This window comes from Diachasmimorpha longicaudata, chromosome 11 (genome assembly GCF_034640455.1).
Source record: "Diachasmimorpha longicaudata isolate KC_UGA_2023 chromosome 11, iyDiaLong2, whole genome shotgun sequence".
Taxonomy (NCBI): Eukaryota; Metazoa; Arthropoda; class Insecta; order Hymenoptera; family Braconidae; genus Diachasmimorpha; species Diachasmimorpha longicaudata.
Genome location: NC_087235.1, coordinates 4,715,909 through 4,734,291, shown reverse-complemented (window position 1 = coordinate 4,734,291; position 18,383 = coordinate 4,715,909). Strand labels below are relative to the sequence as shown.

Below are 18,383 nucleotides of genomic sequence, written 5' to 3'. Positions count from 1 at the left end.
TAATGTCACTAGGCTGCGACGATGTTTTTTTTTGTGTATCTCTCCAACCGCAGGCAATGGCTTTAATCCAGTTATTCCTGGTGTCTCTCATCCATTCTGATCGAATATCCAGTCTCCGTTGACCATGTGTTTTGTCAAATATATTTTTTTTATGATAATGTATCGCTGGGAAAATCAGTAATTGTGGAAACGGTCTGGATTGAAGAAGTCACGAGGCATGTCGCGTGAACGCACTTTCATCCCCTTCTTCCATTCATCCAATTCGCAGACTCAGGTATACATGTATTCCACCGTTAAATGGAGCACTTGGAAGGGCAATTGCAACCCCCATAATGATCTCAAAATCACAGTGTCAACTATTAATATCACTTGACACTATTCAAGTATTTTATACGCGGAAAGAAATTTTGCACACAAATGGGATTTTTTACCATTTTATTATTTAATTATTAAAAATAATCAGAACATTTCTGAGCGAATAGGTCTCCATCGAAAGCTCGAATGTTCGATTATCCAAAAAGAAAATCATTTCGCTGAATAAAACGTAGTTAAAGTTCTTAGATGAATATATTTCCACCAAAACACATCGAGTGTAATTATCCTGGATAATCTCCGGAACTCCTTTACCCTTGATCTCCGGAAATGGCGTCACTCGAGTGAATGCTATTGCCGGTGAAGCAGTTTTTTTTTCACTCCTCGAATGACAATTTTACGAGTCTCTCTGACGAGTTATGAGTTTTATTTGGGTGATCCAACTTTTTCGTAAAATAGGATAGGTTTAAATTAGGGGAGTAATGATACTCATTATTTTTTAAAAGAGAGGATTATCAACTATACTATGATTACCAATTGCAATACCCGTTTGCCCCGGCGTTTAGTTGAGTGAGTGATGCTGCAAGGACACAGGATGTAAAAACCAGCACGATTTGATGATCTCCGCGCGACACTTTCCCACGTAATTTACTTGATTCGTTTCCCGCCACCTTCGAGTATCCTGCAGGTGTAATTTTATCCATTGTGTGCATACATTAAGGTGGTGTATTCACTTTCCCGAAATGTTTTTTTATTCGCGAAAATTGAATAAATTCTTCAAGTGTCCGAGCAAAGTTTGGATTCTACTACCGAATTTTTTTGGAAATTTATACGCGCTTTAGAGACCGGAAATGAGAAAAATGTATGAAAAAGATTGTCAGGATATAGAGCTAATTACGGACAACAATACACGTAAATCACACCGAATTGCAGACTATCTGTTGTAAATTATGTAACGATGGGTTTCCGATGTTAGTTCAGATTTCGGTGCAATGAGTGTCTAATCAAAATTATTTCGCTCAATCCAAAATTAATCAGCAGTACTGAATAATTTTTTCTCGAAACCAAACTCTCTTCATCTCCTCAACTCATAATTACTGGTGGTAATTACTGACGGTCGTAAATTATTCATCATTAAATAAATCAAATCACTAAATAAATGCAATCGATAAATGTCAAATAAAAGTCCCTGGATAATTTACAAAATAAATCCTGAAGTGATCTTCCAGTGAGATCAACATTCAGAGACTGATTTTGAAAGAATCTACTTTCAAGAAAAAATTATTTTCGCGGATTGCTATTACCCCTCGCGATAACCCACCGACTGGGTCACATCGGAGCCGCTGTATGCCATCAACAGATGTCAGTAGACAGTGGCAGTGGTCTCCACTGCCCTCTACCACCGGCAATGGAAAGACCTCTTTAACATTTTCCCCACTTCCACGAGTACCCACCCACACACCCGAGGCTTTTCCTCTCTTTAATCACGTGTGCATGCCATCCTTTTGAAAATGTTCTACTCTCTATCTATCCCACAGAGGTGTACAATAGACCGAGAGGGCCCAGGCCCCCAGGTCCCTGGTACTTAACATGAATGGATTAATTATCATCAGCTTGAATGAATGGAAGACAGAGCCGAGGCAATACTACGCGAGAATTTATTTACGTTATATCTCGGAATGGCGTAAAAAACATACCTGATGCTCTTTCCAGGGTAAATCTCGATGCGCGTTGCCTCGTTTCCATCTTCCGAGCTTCAATAAGTCGTTTTACAAATAAAATGCCCCGTTTTACCGATAAACGATTGATAATTTAGATACTTGTACAGACCCAATGGAGTGCGGGACAACTTACCTGAAATCAAAAAGAAAAATCACTTCAGAATGGAAATTCAGGACAGTGAAAATATCAGTTTTGTATTTATTCAAAATAACAATGAATAAGCAAGTCGAAAAATTTGAAAATTTAGTGATTAAATAAATGACTGTGTAACCATGACAACAAACATTCAATTAAAAAAAATCAAGACATATGCGACATTCATATTCAAATCCGACAGTTCAATCCACACATTTCTCCATCAAATATAACTAATGAAATTCTTGTGATGAAGAAAGTCAACTGAAAATAGTAAAGTGAGGGAAATAGGAGAATGGCTCCGCGAAAAACAGCACAATTTGAGAAAATAGTGGTACGCGCCATTAAGACACTTCAAGACATTCAGGGTTCAACATCTAAGGAGATAAGCAACTATCTCGCGCGAGAGTATGACGTCTCCAGTGAAGAAATTAAGAAGCAGGTTCATCTTGCTCTTCGTCGTGGCATAGATTACGGTCTTTTGAAGCGTCAGCAAGGGTGTGTTATCAATTTACACTAATTATCATCAGGCAAAATGTTGATCAAACAGACCCGAATAACTGTATTTGCCTTTTTTTAAACTAAAATATCCCCTACAGTTCTTGGAATTTTTTTATCGAATTTTAGTTCTATGGGAACCGTAATTTTTTTTGAAAAAATTGGAATTTTAATTCATTTGTCGAAAAAATTACTTTCATTTTTCAATGCAAAGTAAATGAAAATTGAGTAGCATTTTTTTTCTCTCGGTAATGTCTGTAGGAATGTCTTTACATAAATTCTCTATTTCCTTTCATAAAATTATCTTCTCTTAGTAAATAAATTACCGCAATCGTCAAGGTCTATTGCGAGTGCGAATTAAACCAAATTTCGAATGACTGAAATTGAATTGTGCCGCTGCACATCACACCCCGAGTATTCGATTATTTTTTCTTCATCGGTCCCTTCCAGGGGAACCTACGTATGCAACAAGGAACTTTTTGCTCAAACTGCAAAACGAGATGAAGATGCTCGCGAGTGTAGTACAGCGTATAAAAAATTGCGGGCGTGGAGGAAGAGTCGAGGTAAAAGAGGACCGAGAGGTGGTAGGAAATCGCGTCGCAGAGGTCGCCGAGGCAGGGGTCGCAGGCGAAAAAGGAGCGGAAGTGGAAAGAAGAGACGCGGAGGCAGACGTCGAGGAAGACGACGATCGAGGAGACGATCGAGGGGAAGGAAATGAACGACTAGACGAAGCCTGTGAAATCGGTGGATTAGTAAAAAAAAAATATATAAATTCCATGGACTCTGGCTTCCCGGTGCGATCGTCCCTGGGCCACACGGCCTTGTCGGCTAATGATAGTCCCGCTAATGATGCGTTCACACACGCTCACGCATCTACATGCCCTATCCATTTAAACGCGCACGTAAATATAGTCATTCCATCCCTCAACACCCAAAAATACTAGAAACATTAGAAAGACACGAATGCTTTTATTCACCCTGAGATAACAATAAATCCATGGGAAGCATTATCGAGTAAAAATTATTAACATATTTTCAACTTTCCTCTTTCAGTGGAAATGATATTTTTTTTTTTTCGATGGTATTGGTTGCAATTATTTTCCCCGTTGGCAAGTGACAAAAGGCTGCGCGTTAACCCGAAAATATCCATCTCATGTGCGGTATGTCGAAATCTGGCATAAGTTCTGGCATAAAGCCCAGGAGTCGTCTTGAGTTTTCTTTGGCGTTGGCCTATCCCTGGGGGTATTAGAGGTAAAAGGCAAATGGTAATGGTGGTGATGGTGTAAAGTGCACAAGGAAACATCAAAGTTGAACCTAAAAAAGACAAGTTGAAAAATAAAATTGAAAGAAATAAGGAATGAATGCCAAAGTATTGGAGACTGGTGGTGAACATGTAGAGGTGTTTATTCGTCTATTTTCACAAGCCTCATGTCCCTCGCACTCTGTCCGTCAAACATTTTGACATTCGTTCCAACTCAGAGGCACAAAATCAGCATTAAAAATTGAGAATTATCACTTTGAAAAGTTCCATGCGTGAGAGGTAATATTTGCGATAAAAATATATGCTCTCAGTCATGAGAGCTGATTTCTTTTTGCGATTTCATAATGGATGAGCATTAACATGATGTGTCATTGTTACAATGTCCTTTGGAATAATTTCGCAATGGGTTGAGCGGGTTATCTAGCGATGGAGATGCTGTTAAATTTCCAAAAAAAGTTTATAGTGCGACAGGAAAATTCACTGCATCTGGTGTGAAATAAATTTTAATTTTGTTATTAGCAATATGTGAAGTGGAGGAACTTATCGATTTAATGAACCGCGTGAAAAGTTTACAACTCTCTGTACATTCTGACGCAATGAATGACCCTTGTATGCAAATACAATACTTGGACAATATCGAGGGATCAAGTACCTAAATAAAGTAACGAATTACGAAGGTGGTATAGTGATAACAGGCTGACAGTGAGACAGGCAGAAATTTTTTTCATAAAAATTAACTAAAAACGATCCACTGATATACTCATTCACCAGTACTTGAATCGAACAATAAACGTACGTCATACATATTTCGTTCAATAATCGTTAACTTCATCATTGTATTTGTACCTACACTAGTGGAAAAAAGGTGAATTTGGCTGCTGGACGATGGGCTGGATTGTTCACACCTTTTCGATACTTTTTTTCCTTATCTGGAATATAAAAAGACTCTCACATACGTTCGGGTGCTCACTCTTATCACAGACAAAAAAAACGATATGGCACATAAGGCCACTATGAGTACGTAATAAATTTATTTCCGTGACGAGGGAAACGAAAAAAAAAAATCTCACACTCAGAGGACAGATTGAGACAAAATGATTTCATCATCCGACATTTCCTTCATCATTCAGCATTGAAAATATCATAAATCTCGTTTATTTTATTCCAGCTAAAATTTCCCCGAGACTATTTTTGTGACAATAAATCACCTATTCTTCCCAGAATGCAAGGAAAAGGCAGTTCGATGAAAAACCAAGCGACCGAGTGAATGTAGGAACATTTTCTTCTGAATCAAAAGTGCTCATTGAAGAATGGTCATTGGACTTTGACTTTATCCGTTCTAAAGTACAGAGCGTTAACGAAAAAAAAAAAAAAAATCACTGAGACAAAAAAAATTGTTAGGCTAGTTAAGGTCAGGTTAGACATTCTCGAGGCGTATCACGTGGTTTGCCACGGGGTCTCTACAGTAGTATAAACCGAACGAGGTTAATCTAGAGCCAGAGTGGATTCAAGCTCAAGCCACTTTGCGCCGGCGCAAAGTTAATCCACACACATTAACACACGAGGTTGGGCACATTAACTCAATCACTCGAAAAAAATATTTCCCCTGCACTTTATTCCGGAATTGTCTCTTAACAACAACACCAGTCCCTTACCGCAAAATTAGTGGTGATTATTTTTTATTTAAAGGGCTTAAGGAACTCTCGGTGAAATATTTTCGTACACTCCAAATTAAATGTCTATAAATATGAACGAATGGCCATACGCCGGAGATCGTTGATTGACTTCTGACAATTGAGAATTTTATAACAGAAAATTGTGGGAATTTGTTGATCAATTCGTAGGGTCAACAGTCTCCGGAATTCTCGGGGGAGCCGGGGACGGGAATCGGGGGGTTTTGGATTTTTTGAGAATGATGAGGGTGTGACGAAGGTGACTGATTATCTTCGCTATTTGATTATGTTTTCCCTCATAATGAAAGGCGAAACGTTTACTCACCGATTAACGGAAAAATACTGGGCTGGTCAAGTAGCGACTTGAGGCCGTTTTCAACGAGGGTGGGAGATGAACGGTCCTTGTCGCTCATTTCACGCACTGCGCCACAAAACGACAACCGGAGTATAGCCGACACAAAACACCACACACGAGGGATTGAATTTGAATGAATTACACTTTCTTTGGTTGGGGTTGATTACTATGGAGGGGTGGGATTGAATTGTTGGAAGGGTTATGTTATTGAATTGTCAGGACTATTGACTATCAGACGGAGTTATTTGAGCCAGTTGATGAGCACAACCACGCGTTACACCTTAACTGATTAATTCTTAACAATTATCAGTGAAACACTGGTTTTTAGAAAACTCTTACTTAAAATTCAACACTTGATAGATTACTCTTTGAGTTAAAAATAAATGTTATCTCATGATTTTTAATTTATCAAAAATTTATGTCAACAATTTTATTAGCAAATAACTTGGTAACGAGAGACACTGTTTCAATTTCAACTGAGAATAGGAGTGATAAGTGATGTTAATAATGCGCCGGTGCTGTGTGAGTGAGGGATTGTTCCCCTGTTTTGCGGTGTGTAGTGTTGTTTGATTTTTTAGATTCGGGCGAGTTTATTGCTATTTTTTTAGGGGGGAAGTCGAAAATAATTTTGATGTATTTTTTTGGCCACCGGCACAGAGATGCCCTAGAGCACACCCGACACCGGACCGCGTATCGCTACGAGTCACTCACGGCACTCGTTGACTCTGGGGAACATTAAAATAACGTTGTGAGGCACAGTGTGTTCTTGAAAATCAATCTATTAAAGGACATGGCTCGTGTCGCCATCTTAGGTTGGGGGAGAGGAAATGTGGCCGGAGTGAAAGCCAGGGGTTATCGGCGGTGATGATTGTCGGTAGAATAGAGGTCTCCAGAAACGAGTGAATACCGGGGAAGGAGCCACGTAGCGCTCACCCTTGGAAATCGCGACTGCGCATGACCAAGATGGCGGAGAGCCACTGGTATTGCGCGACGAGTTTGGCGCATGTCGTTGGGATTTTTGGGAAAAGTCGGGGTAAAACCATCCAAGTAATTATTAAAACTACTCGAATTGGCTAATTATCGCGGAGACGAACGATTTGACGATATATTTGGAGTGAATATTCGTGAATTATATCGGCTAGAACGAAGTAAGAGTCAAGAAAAATTAATCCCGTGCGCAACGTCCCTGCGCTGATCGAACATGGTGGCTAGTCGCTGGCACTGAACGACGTGTTTCGGCGATTTTCGGTGAATAATAACGGTAAACTCATCCAATTAATTATTACAACTGCCATAATTGGCTGACTATTGTGGAGAGGAACGGTTTGACGATAAATTTGAGGAGAATTTCCGTGAATTATATCTGTTGGAACGAAAAATAAAAATTGAGGGATATAAAACCACAGCGCAACCAGTCCGCGCATGTACGTCATGGCCGTGAGTGGCACGTCTGGCACTGAACGGCGAGTTTGGCGAAAGCCGTTGGGTTTTCTACTGAAAGCCAGGATAAAATCATCCGATTAATTATTACAACTGCTATATCCGGCTAATTACCGTGGAGAGTAACGATTTGACGATGGATTTGAGGTGAATATTCGTGAATTATATCCGATGGAACGAAATAATAGTCGAGCAAAATTAATCTCCTGCGCAACACCCCTGCGCCGGTAGAACAATGGCCGCTAGTCTCTGGCACTGAACGACGTGTTTGGCGATGCTGTCCGGTTTTCGGTGAATAATAACGGTAAACCTCCCCAATTAATTATTACAACGGCTTTAATTCACTCATTATCGTGGCGAGGAACGATTTGAGGATAAATTCGAGGAGAATTTTCGTCAATTACGTACGCTAGAACGACATCAAAGTTGAGAAAAATAAGTCTCGTGCGCAATACCTCTGCGCCTGTTTATCGGGGCGGCTGGTTTCCAATACAATGACGGGATTTGACCGCTGCCCTTCGGTTTTTCGCGGAAAACGAGGTCACAATCAATTGAATAATTACAAATATTATTCAAGTTAAATAATCAGCATGGCGAACAACGATATGATACCAAATTTGAGGACAATTTTCGTGGCTAACACGAGAGCAAAGTAAAAATTAGGAAAAATGATGGGATGCACAATATGATTCAACATGACAAGCCCAATGGAAAATGATGTATTTGATGATTCTTTTACCTAGTTTCACACGTAAAGAGAGGAAAACCATTAAGATAATGGCATGAGTAATTAATAATGATGAACTGCAATAATTTTATAACGGATGCATCATTTATTTGGAGGAATTTCGTACGGGAAAAAATATTGCTTTTAATATTTCAAAAGTTAACACGTGTTTTCTGGCCCACGCTGCAAGATGGCGCCTGCTATGCAATTGCGAACACTATAGCGAGTATTTCAGACATTTTCTGATATTAATTGACTTTCCAATCAACTTAACGTTAAATCAAAATTCAGAAAAGTTGATTTTAAAAATTGAGAGAGACATGAACAATGAATGGACCATCAATAATTTGTTTTTTTTTTTATTCAGGTGATGTGAGTGGTGAAGTGCATTGAAAGTTTCGTTGTTACCGACGTGTAGTGAAATTCCGAAGAGGGCGAAGTATGGGCTTAATTGTCCGAGTGTTTTAAATTTGCCGCGCATTTAATTTTTTTAAAAATTGTGAGTGAATCGTGATAAGTGATCATAAATCAGATAGGTGATTTAGTGATAAAATAGTGTTTGTGAAAAGTGAAAAAGTGCCAGAACGAGAAATTTGGGATTACTGCAAGTTTATTGGATACCATCCGGAGTTCCAGCTGTACATCTCACCGATCGGTGAGTCCCAAAAATATAATTAATCAATTATTGCTTATTGCGGTAGTAGATTAGAAATGAAGCGATAGAAACGCGAGGAGACCAGGAAATGCGCTCAGATTGATGAGTATGAAATTGGAACCCTCCCCGAGGTTCCAAAAGCTCATGAAATTTCGTGCTCTGCCCCTCGAAATGCCCCAAGAATCGTAGATTTCGATAGTAATTAATATCCAGAGTTCGAGGCGTCAATTAAACACTTTGAAATTTTTTTTTTTATCAACTCTTTTCAATTGCGCATTTGCCAGATAGTTGCGATGAAATTAAGGGATAGTAGATTACAAAAGAGTTAAACATATGCAAAAATCAGGGGTCAGATTTATTTTTGCAAATTAAATTCTCTCCCTCGTTAGATTTCAATTATTTTTGCCATTTTTTTAGCATAGGTATTTTTTTTTTAATTCATTTTTTTACATGAATACCCGGTCTTTCATTTGAGCCACATTTGACTGCCCCCTCTCTTTTTTTAACCACTTAAACCCCAATTAAATTAAAGGACTGGAGATATTGGATATTTAAACAATAAGTTGGAAACACGAATTGAAAATGTCAAAAATTTATTCAATTTCATTTAACTGACATCGATATGAGGGTGATGAACGCTGTTCATTTTTGACACATCGTTGTAACTGTCAAAAATACGCGACTCCTCAGGTCATTAATAATATTATTATTATCATTATCCCAGTTAAAATCCGTTGGTCCTGTAAAGAAAATCATGGGATGATAGGGAAAATTCCAAATCAACTGTTAGGAAGAAAGTCATCAGTTTTCCCATAATCGTGATGATGAAACTCACGAAGTAATTTACCTGCAGTCATTCTGATGCACTCTCAACTTTAACTGAATGCTTTCTGGTATGAAAGTAATACAATTATTGTTGTTTGTTGTCAGAATAGATTGTTCGCGTCCCTGAGCAATGAAGTAAAGTACCACCTCAGTATTTACTAATTTAATTTTCGTAATCAAGCGAATTCTATTATCTATAATGCATTTAAAAAAATTAACAGCAATAGTAATTACCAGAAATTAAACATTCAGTGATGTCTTACACCGATCATTAGAGTACAATTAATATGAAACGGTGATGAATACGATAGCAGTGTAGCCTACGTATCATGATAACTAGGTCGATTATTCGATTATAATTTTTCAATGAGTCACGAGAACGTTGGACGGGATGGAACAAAACTCTATTGTTGCACTTCTTGACGAGTGTTTGGAGATCAACAGGTTTTTAGGTGGACATTCTGTTGTTCGCCCTGTCCCGTGACAATAGTGGGTGACCTGTGCCCATATGACAGCCCTTCGTCAGAGAGACCATTGGTCTTTGGCAGATTAATATTCTTTTCATCCTCTGCATTGTTAATTTATTCGTTTTAGGCTCCTTCAGGGCTGTTCAAAAATCAGTCCTCTTTTATGATTTCTTGACTTTTGGATTTATTCGTTCAACTTGATGGCCTTACACTCGGATTTTTGAAATGTTCAGTTGAGAGAGCTGAAGTGTATTTCCTCGAGGGGGAGACTATTGTTTATTTATGTTGAATTACTGTTGTTGGAGTGGTATAAAATGAATCATGATACCATAATTGTTCACACCCAAACACTAACTGACTCGGCGTTGGCGCGATTGGGCATGAATCCATTGTTGCATTTCTTCAGGAGTGTTTGAAGCTCGACAGGTGTTGAGGACCACCTTCTGTGGTTAGCTTTATCCCGTGGTATTTTTGGTAGGCCTATTTCCGTATGACAGCCCTTCATCGGTGAAAGAACACTGGTCATTGGTAGACCAACATCCTGAAATGAATTCATTGATGAAAATCCACTTTCATCGTCTCCACAATTTATGTTATTCGCTTTATCGTCTTTCAGGGCTGTCAGTCGTGGCTCTTTGACTGGCCTCTTCACTTTTGGAGTTGTGCTTACTGTTTGTTTGAACAATTGTCTTGAAATAGAACTCAGTGATGATTTTTTTCTACTCTCATTTCTCTTTGTGATTTTACATTCGGCAGTTGTAAATGTTGAATTGAGGGATTTTATGGATCTTTCATCATCGATGGAGGAATTTTCACGTATCAACGTTGAGCTGGCACCTTTTGCTGCCTTGGTAAATTGAGTAATGGAAATGTTGTTGTTGTCATCGTCGATGATGTTCTCGTGGGTAGACGAGGCACAGGACGAGGAGGATACTGATGAGAATGCTGACGAGGATGATGAGACAGTCCCTAAGTCTGGATGACGCATCGATAGGAGGGAATCCACGGTTCGCATTAATCTGGAAATAATATCAATATTTTAGGGTATAGAGATGATTAGAATTAATTTGGAATGGGTTTTCGTGTCATTAGGAAAATTGATCTCATTGAGCTTTTACCTAAATGCCTCCTGGGATAATTTTTCCGTTGGTACATGATCTTCAGTCTCTTCGGAATTGACATCTTTACCGGGTCGTCTATAAACAACTTCATCGGCTGTTTTATTGACTGGCTCAGGTGTTTTTTTATCTGATTTAACTTTCGGTGGTGCAGAATGGGCTGAATCATTCCTCCTAAATACAGACCACGTGAATTCACGAAATCCTGAGCAGCCACTTGTGGGAATTTGTGTTACAGATTTGGCACGGCTGAATTTGGGACTATTTGTTGGGGATGTCACTGGTATTGTTGAATTCGTTGATGTTTTTTCAATGTAGACACTTTGACTGCGATTACTGCGGGCTGATGAACGTTTAGTATTTGCATTATTCTTGTTAAGATAATCCAGGCTTTTCTTTGTTATTCCCAAAAATCGGGCAATCTGACGTAACAGTGATCTGTACATTCGTTGATTGGCTTCTGCCTGAAATTGACGAATAATTATACTAAACATAGCGAAACAGTGTGGATAAATTTTTAAATTATGGTACTGGGAATGTTTCACCTGTGTTAACTGCCACTTGAGGGTTTCCACCTGTGTTTTCAGTAGAACAACGTCAATAATTTGAGCCCTTGGCTCTTGATCTATCTCGAGGACACTATTTAGTCTGTGATTCTCCTCTGTCAAGCTTTGACATTGCTAGAATTAATAACAAAAACTATGAAAAATATATAAATGAACAAAATAATCGGAACAGTTAGACACGTGCAGTGTCACGAGTCTAATCAACTCATAATTACAGTTGAATCTTAAAAACTGATCAAAAAAAAAAATTATTAGAAGCCCAAACTCATTGTAATTTCAATGATAAAATCAAAAGTCAACTACATCATCGCGTTTTAATGAACAAAGGCCTTTCACTTCTCAACCCACACGGGGAACACGTCCTATACGTCAGTTACAATCCGGGCAAAAGCACGCACTTAAGTAAAGAAAAGAAAATTCACTGTAATCGAAGAATAAGAAGAATAAGGAGAATTAAGAAAACATTGAACGTACTAACGTAACTGTAATTTACCCCGTATTATTTCGGTAGAGCAGAAAACACTGCACATCCTTTGGTGGTATTTCCATACAATGAGATTGAAGGAATTTTAAGAAAAGAAGTTGCGTGATTTATCCGGTGATCTTCACTCAGATAAAACGGAATAGGGCGATGATGATGAAAGACAAAATAATAATAATAATGAGTTATTGTGAAAATTGCACTTGTAGAGCGGTTTCTAGGGAACAGAGAGATGTGAATCGGTGGAGTTGAGGGTTCGGCACGTTGGGCAGGGGGGGGGGGGAGCGGGTAGGGGGAGAGGAGGGGTGAATTCTCGGAGGATTATCTGCGGATAATACAGGACGAATAAAATGTAAATTAAAGGGAATTGCACGGAGTCGAGTTGTGGACGTTTTTTTTTTTTTTCGAATGTCCTGGGCCGGCAAAAGCGGATAGGGTTACGCATGGCTGCTCACCCTGAACCGTCCACCGTGCGGATGAATACTATCATGACGTCATCTGCTACGGTCACTGCTTGAATTATTCAGCGTATACGATAAAAACTGGGGAGGGAGGGGGGGGGGGACCAGAGGGTGGTACAACCATTGAACACTACCTGTACGTGTTGCTCGGAAGAGAACATTTCTTTGTGGGCCTGAGGGACCGGTTCAAGGGCCCATGTAAATTGAACAATTGATATTTAAATTTAATGTGTTGGATTGGGCCACTGGGGGTAAGGGGAGGCTATTTTTAGCCGTTTTTACAAGTTTGTATTTATTAGTCTTGTATTTCATCTTTTACGGTGGGGTTGGAACAACTTCGCAGTGTTCAAATGATTTGGATATCGGTTTTTACGGTTATGGAATTTTTTTGGTAAATTTTTTGTGATAATTGGAGACAATTTTGGGAGTATTAGAAGAATATTATGGACTTCGATGAGGGATTTTTAAAGTTTAGGTGAATTCCAGGGGGTTCATTTTCATTTTTATTTGAGAAAAAAATGATGTACAAATGTATTGTCCAGAAAAAAATTTTTTTTGACAGTCTAAATGTTTACTTGGAGTCACGTGAAGCTTGAACAATTGGAATTCAAATTAAAATTCCAGGATAAGACCACTGGGCATACCTATAGCGGCCGAAAATGTCAGTGCTGAGTTTCGAAGCGCAATGAGACTGAGAAAATGTATTTTTGGTGCATTCCAGGGGAACGGTAAGAAAATATCCGCGGCCTCGCGGCGGTTGAACCGTTCTCTCCTCCGGTCAAATATCTATATAGTCTAGGTTTTGTACTGTATATCCCTCACTGGTTAGGATGGAATGCTGGGGAAGGTTACAGACACGCCTGCGTTAGGGTATACTTCAGCAATGCAAACGATCAATTTTTGCGGTGCTCTTTACAGTTCTCTGGTATTTTTATTTTATTATTTTTATTTTATTTTTATTGTTTGCTAGTCGCTGACAGTGATTATAGGTGCGTAGCCATGAGAGAGGGAGAGAGAGAGAAACATTGTCTAGTTTTCTTTTCTATTCTGTCTCTCCGCATGTTTATAATATAGTTTAGGTATCCGGAACAATAACGTTCCGTCTTACGCTCCAGTTATCTGAGTTTACTCTGTTTAATTTTCATCGTATTAGGACAAATTTGTTTTTGTCTTTAGAAAAAAAAAAGTATTTTCGTACTGTATCCATTATGATCCAAAAAGGCGATCTATAACAGGATTTTTTCCCTCAAATGCTGATTTTCTAAAGCTCTAGCCGCAACTATTAATTAAAATTAGGTCACTTAATCCTATTTACTTTCATAATTGTCTATATTCCACCTCTTTATATTGCATAGAAAGAAATTTTAAGTAACAATTAGACCTCCAGGGGGCGAAAGAAGGGACGAAGGGTAGTTTTATCGCAACAATTAGCTTCCCAAAGCTCATTTTTCTAACAGAACTTGTCCTGAAAATTGATTCATTATTATTTCGTCCCACGTTTCGCCCTTTAGGGGTGTAATTTTTATTCAAAATTTTTTTCCATGGAGGGTCAGTAACGCGGGTGAAAATTAGAGACCATTGGGAATTCTTTAATCCTGACGCAGACCCACTTCTGTTAATTGAATTAAAAATTAAAAAAAAAAAAGATAAATAACCGGGAATGGTCATGGGAATGAGATGAAGGCACGCTAGCTGGATATCGTGTATCAAGCAGTGATATCTGTTCTCATGGTATCAATGATCTGGTTAAGCATAATGAGGAATCTCTCGTTACTTTAGCGCCAAGGATTCTTGGCAACTTATCTATTTCATGTATGTGATGGATTTTCTCGTACTCGAATCGACCTCATCCATAGCTTTCACCGGGCTCTTTTTTTTTTTCAGTATGAAATTATGATGCTTTCCACCGGGCGTATATATTTTTTCATTCTATTTTTATTTCTATTCGATTCTACGCGGTTATTTTCGATTCACGAGGAGAGAAAAGTTCAATCAAAATTGAATTCATGATTATTTTTATTTTCAAGGCATAACTAACTAGTTGAAATGGCTATATACATTGTTGATTAATTTTTAAAATTTAAATTAGACATGCAATTGAATTTTTCACGCCCGAAAATTTAGGGAAAACCGATTCCGCGTTGCGAATTACGTAAATTCTTGTTTAATTATTAGTAGATATTTTTGTCCATCCACGAGCCAGAGGGCAATATTAATGATTAATTACTATATATTAGATAGTAATTAATTATTGTGTAGTTGTGGTTACCAATATTCATTGAAGTTGACGATAAATTAGTGATAAATTAGTGACTGGTAGGGATTTTCAGTTGACAATGAAAAATACATGTGATGCATCCTGTGTAACAGGTATGTCTCGTTTATACCTGCTTTGTACACAATGGGAATAATGAGGTCTCGAGACAACCCCGAATGAAAGCTTGGGTGAGAAATATTATTATGCGTTGAAGGAAAAATACACATTGGAAGTATGAGTGACGGGGGAAACTGTATCGTTGAAACAATGGTACCAGGAGGATTAATTTTTCGTTAGTTTGGTGAGAATATCCACGTGAAGATTTCCACGAAACGCGGTATTGTACACTGCACCTGCCCTCGTTTCGCCAACTTGAAATATCACTCCAGTCGGTTTGAGATATTGAGGGATTTTTTTCGCAGAAATAACGATATTTTTGGATGTCTTTACGGGACTAAATCCAAAGGGAAAATCATAGGAAATTTAAAGTAATGAAAAAAAAAAATAACAATGTGATAATTTTCCTCCAGCCTATGGTTTTTACGAAATACTTTGCTTCCTCGAAGTAAAAAAAAAAGGAACCGAAAAGTGTCGTCACCAGTTGCGAGTTCTTATGAGAAATTAATTTTATCAAAAAAAAAACAGGAGATTAAAAAAAAATCTTCTTTCATTCAATTCCTCTCAACGTCTAGTTCTCCCCTCTGATACAATAATTTCACGAACTTTGGGGGCTTCGAGGACACAATTGTAACCGTTTAAATGTACATCAGCGTTGATAACAATTACAGGAGGGGCTGGAGCGAACTTCCTGTCCAACGAAACCTCCCGATTGCCCTGGCAATCCTTTCACTTATACTCTATGAACACGCGTCATAAAATCGTTCATTTCGGAATACTCTTCATGTCGTGAAATCAACAGTCAAAAAAACTACAACAAAATGTATTTAAGTTGAAGTTACTATGACATTTGTCATGGCACTTAAGATTTCTCTTTGTTCATTCACACGGTAGCCAACGACGGGATGCACCTGTTCCGGAAATCGTTCCCTTCACGCGTACCCTTTCCCCCTTCGTCTACCCCCAGGATTATCTCACTTCCGACGAGTTAATGGGAATGAAGATTCGGGTAAAATTTACCTTTCTGAGATGTTTCAACTCCCTGATGTAAACTTCATTCGGCGTTGACATCTAGATATAACAAAAAAAAATTCAATATTAGCAGAGAATAATTTGATTGCAAATTATTTTTACCCCTCCGTAAACAAATAAATCGATACTAACTTGTGTTGTCTCGATGCTACCAAATACTTTGGTGGGTGTCTGGAAATTGTTGAGAGAATAGTAATTGTTGTTACTGGTTATCGTGTCTGTAGACAAATTTCCCTCCGACTGATCATCATTCAGTAACTTATTCATGTAATTAATATCCAGGGATTTAACGTCATGACAATTTGACACAAATGAACGTGCAAACGAACTTTTGAAAAAATTACCACGCGATACTTCTTTACCAAGTTCAAATTGAATTTTTGGATTTTTCTCCATGATTATTTATAGTTTCACTAATTGGAATTTAATTGAATGAAAGATTTATTTATTTTAATTTTGTGAATGAACACTTGTACTTTGGCATTTCACTTCTCCTAATTGTTTTTTTTATTCATGTTTACCTGTCATTGACAAGTGATTAGCACAAAATTATGATAGTGATATAGTTGTTAGGATTAATTTTTGTTTTGTGATACTGAGCACAACTGAACACTATGAGGTCTGGGAAGCAACTACCCGACTACCCCCGCCAGTTGACAACGCTCAGCGGTATACCAACAGTACAGTGGTTCCCCTTCCACTTCTTCATCTGCCCTCATGACCCAACCAAGCAAGGATATTCAATAATTGTTGAATATTTCACGAAAATTTTACAAATGATTGGATCCATTATTTCTCGTTTCAAAAATTTGAACTATTCAATACACGGAATTAAATTTTGACAATGGACCCCTTTGTAGGTCAAGTTTTGTTGAAAAATTAGACTTGAGGGGGTAATTATTGAGATAAAACTAACGTTCGTCTCTCGTTTCGCTTCCTGGAGGTCTAATTTTTATCTAAAATTTCCTTCTGTGCATAGAATTGCAGTTTTAACAATACTTTCTGACTAGATAAAAATATTACAATATTTACTAATTCTGTGGATTCTTAGGTAGTAATGTAATCGAATCTTCTTGTTGCCTGTATCCCAATGGCTGTGCCCTGGACAGCATTCAACTTCCTGAATGTCGGTCTCCCTGTATCCAAAATTTTCTAAACTAATGTAGTAAATGCGCAGAGCTGATGAAATACTAGAATAGAAAACATTTCGCTAGTAGATACAAGATATATAATGGTGTAGTGAATTCACTACGTTTTTCCATTCACTACAGTGGACCTCGAAAAGTACAGTGGGGATTTTATGTTTAAATCCTCGGCTTATTAACCCTAGGTCGGGTACCCCTCGCCATCCGGTGAGTGGTCACCTCCGGGTGGAAACGTCCACCGGTATTGTCTCCCCTAATGCTTTGCCAAATGCAACCTAGACTATGTGAGAGTGCTCACCAAGTGTTTGACAGACTCATACCTCCGGCAACGTCATTTAACATGGGAGAAAAATAACTTTCCTCTCGCAAATAATTTTTTTGTCCTCAGAAATTTCTAAAATGATATTGTTCTGGAGTTGGGTTGTTGTCGACCGGTTAATTTATTGCAATCCATAAAAAATAACATGCTCTGGTGTTGTCCTCTTGTGGCGATCAATGTGATTACGGTGATCCCACAACGACTCATTCACTGATTTAAAAATTAACATGTTCAAATATTTGAATATTTGAAAAGTAGAAAATTTTGTTGCGACGCCATCGAAGTCGTACTGTTTTTCGCGTACCTACCTCATCAAGTAGGGAATTACCCAGGAATGGACTACCTGTACTTTGCAAAAGGTCATTGAGGCCACCCAATGAAGGGTATTAAATCTATGTCTCATTATTTTGTGTCTCACTTCGCTGTGTTAACTGACCCGAGAAATGCCGAAATTATTAGGGTCCAGGTATTTCCTTCCTACTTCCACTCATTCATACTTCCGAATGGACCCTTACTAGTCGCTGGGATGAAGAAATGTAGTTAAGAAAATGAGTGACGTTTTATTGGCTCCCAGCCCTATGTCCGGGTTTCGACGCGAGATCGTTAAAACGTGCGTTTCAAATATTATTTTTGCCAATTGGAGATAACTGTTTAAAGGATATTACAAAGAAAAAAAATCACGAAATAATTCAAATCATGTAATTTAATAATCATTTTTATAAACGAATTAATCTTCCCACTAGTTAACATTCTCGCGTCTTTAACCAGTTAACTCCTCCCAAACATCACCCGCCACACCCTTGACTTGATGCTGAGG

The 18,383-nt window shown here is 38.3% G+C and overlaps 3 protein-coding genes across 5 annotated transcripts; 1 reads left to right on the top strand and 2 right to left on the bottom strand.

Annotated features, from left to right (window-relative positions):
* Positions 1–2,334: 2,334 nt before the first annotated feature.
* LOC135167679 (protamine-like) lies at positions 2,335–8,611 on the top strand. The gene is made up of 2 exons (XM_064131128.1): positions 2,335–2,667; positions 3,118–8,611. The coding sequence occupies exons 1-2, from the start codon at positions 2,465–2,467 to the stop codon at positions 3,383–3,385; spliced, it is 471 nt and encodes a 156-aa protein (XP_063987198.1). The 5' UTR covers positions 2,335–2,464; the 3' UTR covers positions 3,386–8,611.
* Positions 3,617–6,699, bottom strand: LOC135167687 (uncharacterized). 3 transcript variants are annotated; one of them, XR_010299905.1, is made up of 4 exons: positions 5,927–6,058; positions 4,779–4,857; positions 4,184–4,414; positions 3,617–3,981 (listed from the first exon to the last, which is right to left on the bottom strand). XR_010299905.1 is itself a non-coding variant. In XM_064131138.1 (3 exons), exons 1-3 carry the CDS (start codon positions 6,012–6,014, stop codon positions 3,819–3,821), a joined length of 330 nt encoding a protein of 109 aa, XP_063987208.1. In that variant the 5' UTR covers positions 6,015–6,699; the 3' UTR covers positions 3,617–3,818. The 3 variants fall into 3 exon arrangements, 2 of the variants coding, with proteins under 2 accessions (XP_063987208.1, XP_063987210.1); XM_064131138.1 differs by lacking the exon at positions 4,184–4,414 and having other exon boundaries at positions 5,927–6,699; XM_064131140.1 differs by lacking the exons at positions 4,184–4,414; positions 5,927–6,058 and adding an exon at positions 4,999–5,125.
* Positions 8,612–9,355: 744 nt separating the features above from the next.
* LOC135167699 (uncharacterized) lies at positions 9,356–16,750 on the bottom strand. Its single transcript, XM_064131164.1, has 5 exons — positions 16,235–16,750; positions 16,091–16,141; positions 11,734–11,868; positions 11,189–11,652; positions 9,356–11,089 (listed from the first exon to the last, which is right to left on the bottom strand). Exons 1-5 carry the CDS (start codon positions 16,496–16,498, stop codon positions 10,408–10,410), a joined length of 1,596 nt encoding a protein of 531 aa, XP_063987234.1. The 5' UTR covers positions 16,499–16,750; the 3' UTR covers positions 9,356–10,407.
* Positions 16,751–18,383: the final 1,633 nt, after the last annotated feature.

Coding starts and splice junctions, on each gene's coding strand:
- LOC135167679 (XM_064131128.1), top strand. CDS start 2,465: ATGGCTCCGCGAAAAACAGCACAATTTGAGAAAATAGTGGTACGCGCC. Junction 2,668..3,117: donor CTTTTGAAGCGTCAGCAAGG/GTGTGTTATCAA, acceptor GGTCCCTTCCAG/GGGAACCTACGTATGCAACA.
- LOC135167687 (XM_064131138.1), bottom strand. CDS start 6,014: ATGAGCGACAAGGACCGTTCATCTCCCACCCTCGTTGAAAACGGCCTC. Junction 4,858..5,926: donor CAGTATTTTTCCGTTAATCG/GTGAGTAAACGT, acceptor TTTATATTCCAG/ATAAGGAAAAAAAGTATCGA. Junction 3,982..4,778: donor TTCACCTTTTTTCCACTAGT/GTAGGTACAAAT, acceptor TGTCTTTTTTAG/GTTCAACTTTGATGTTTCCT.
- LOC135167699 (XM_064131164.1), bottom strand. CDS start 16,498: ATGGAGAAAAATCCAAAAATTCAATTTGAACTTGGTAAAGAAGTATCG. Junction 11,653..11,733: donor TCAAGTGGCAGTTAACACAG/GTGAAACATTCC, acceptor CGTCAATTTCAG/GCAGAAGCCAATCAACGAAT. Junction 11,090..11,188: donor TTATCCCAGGAGGCATTTAG/GTAAAAGCTCAA, acceptor TATTATTTCCAG/ATTAATGCGAACCGTGGATT.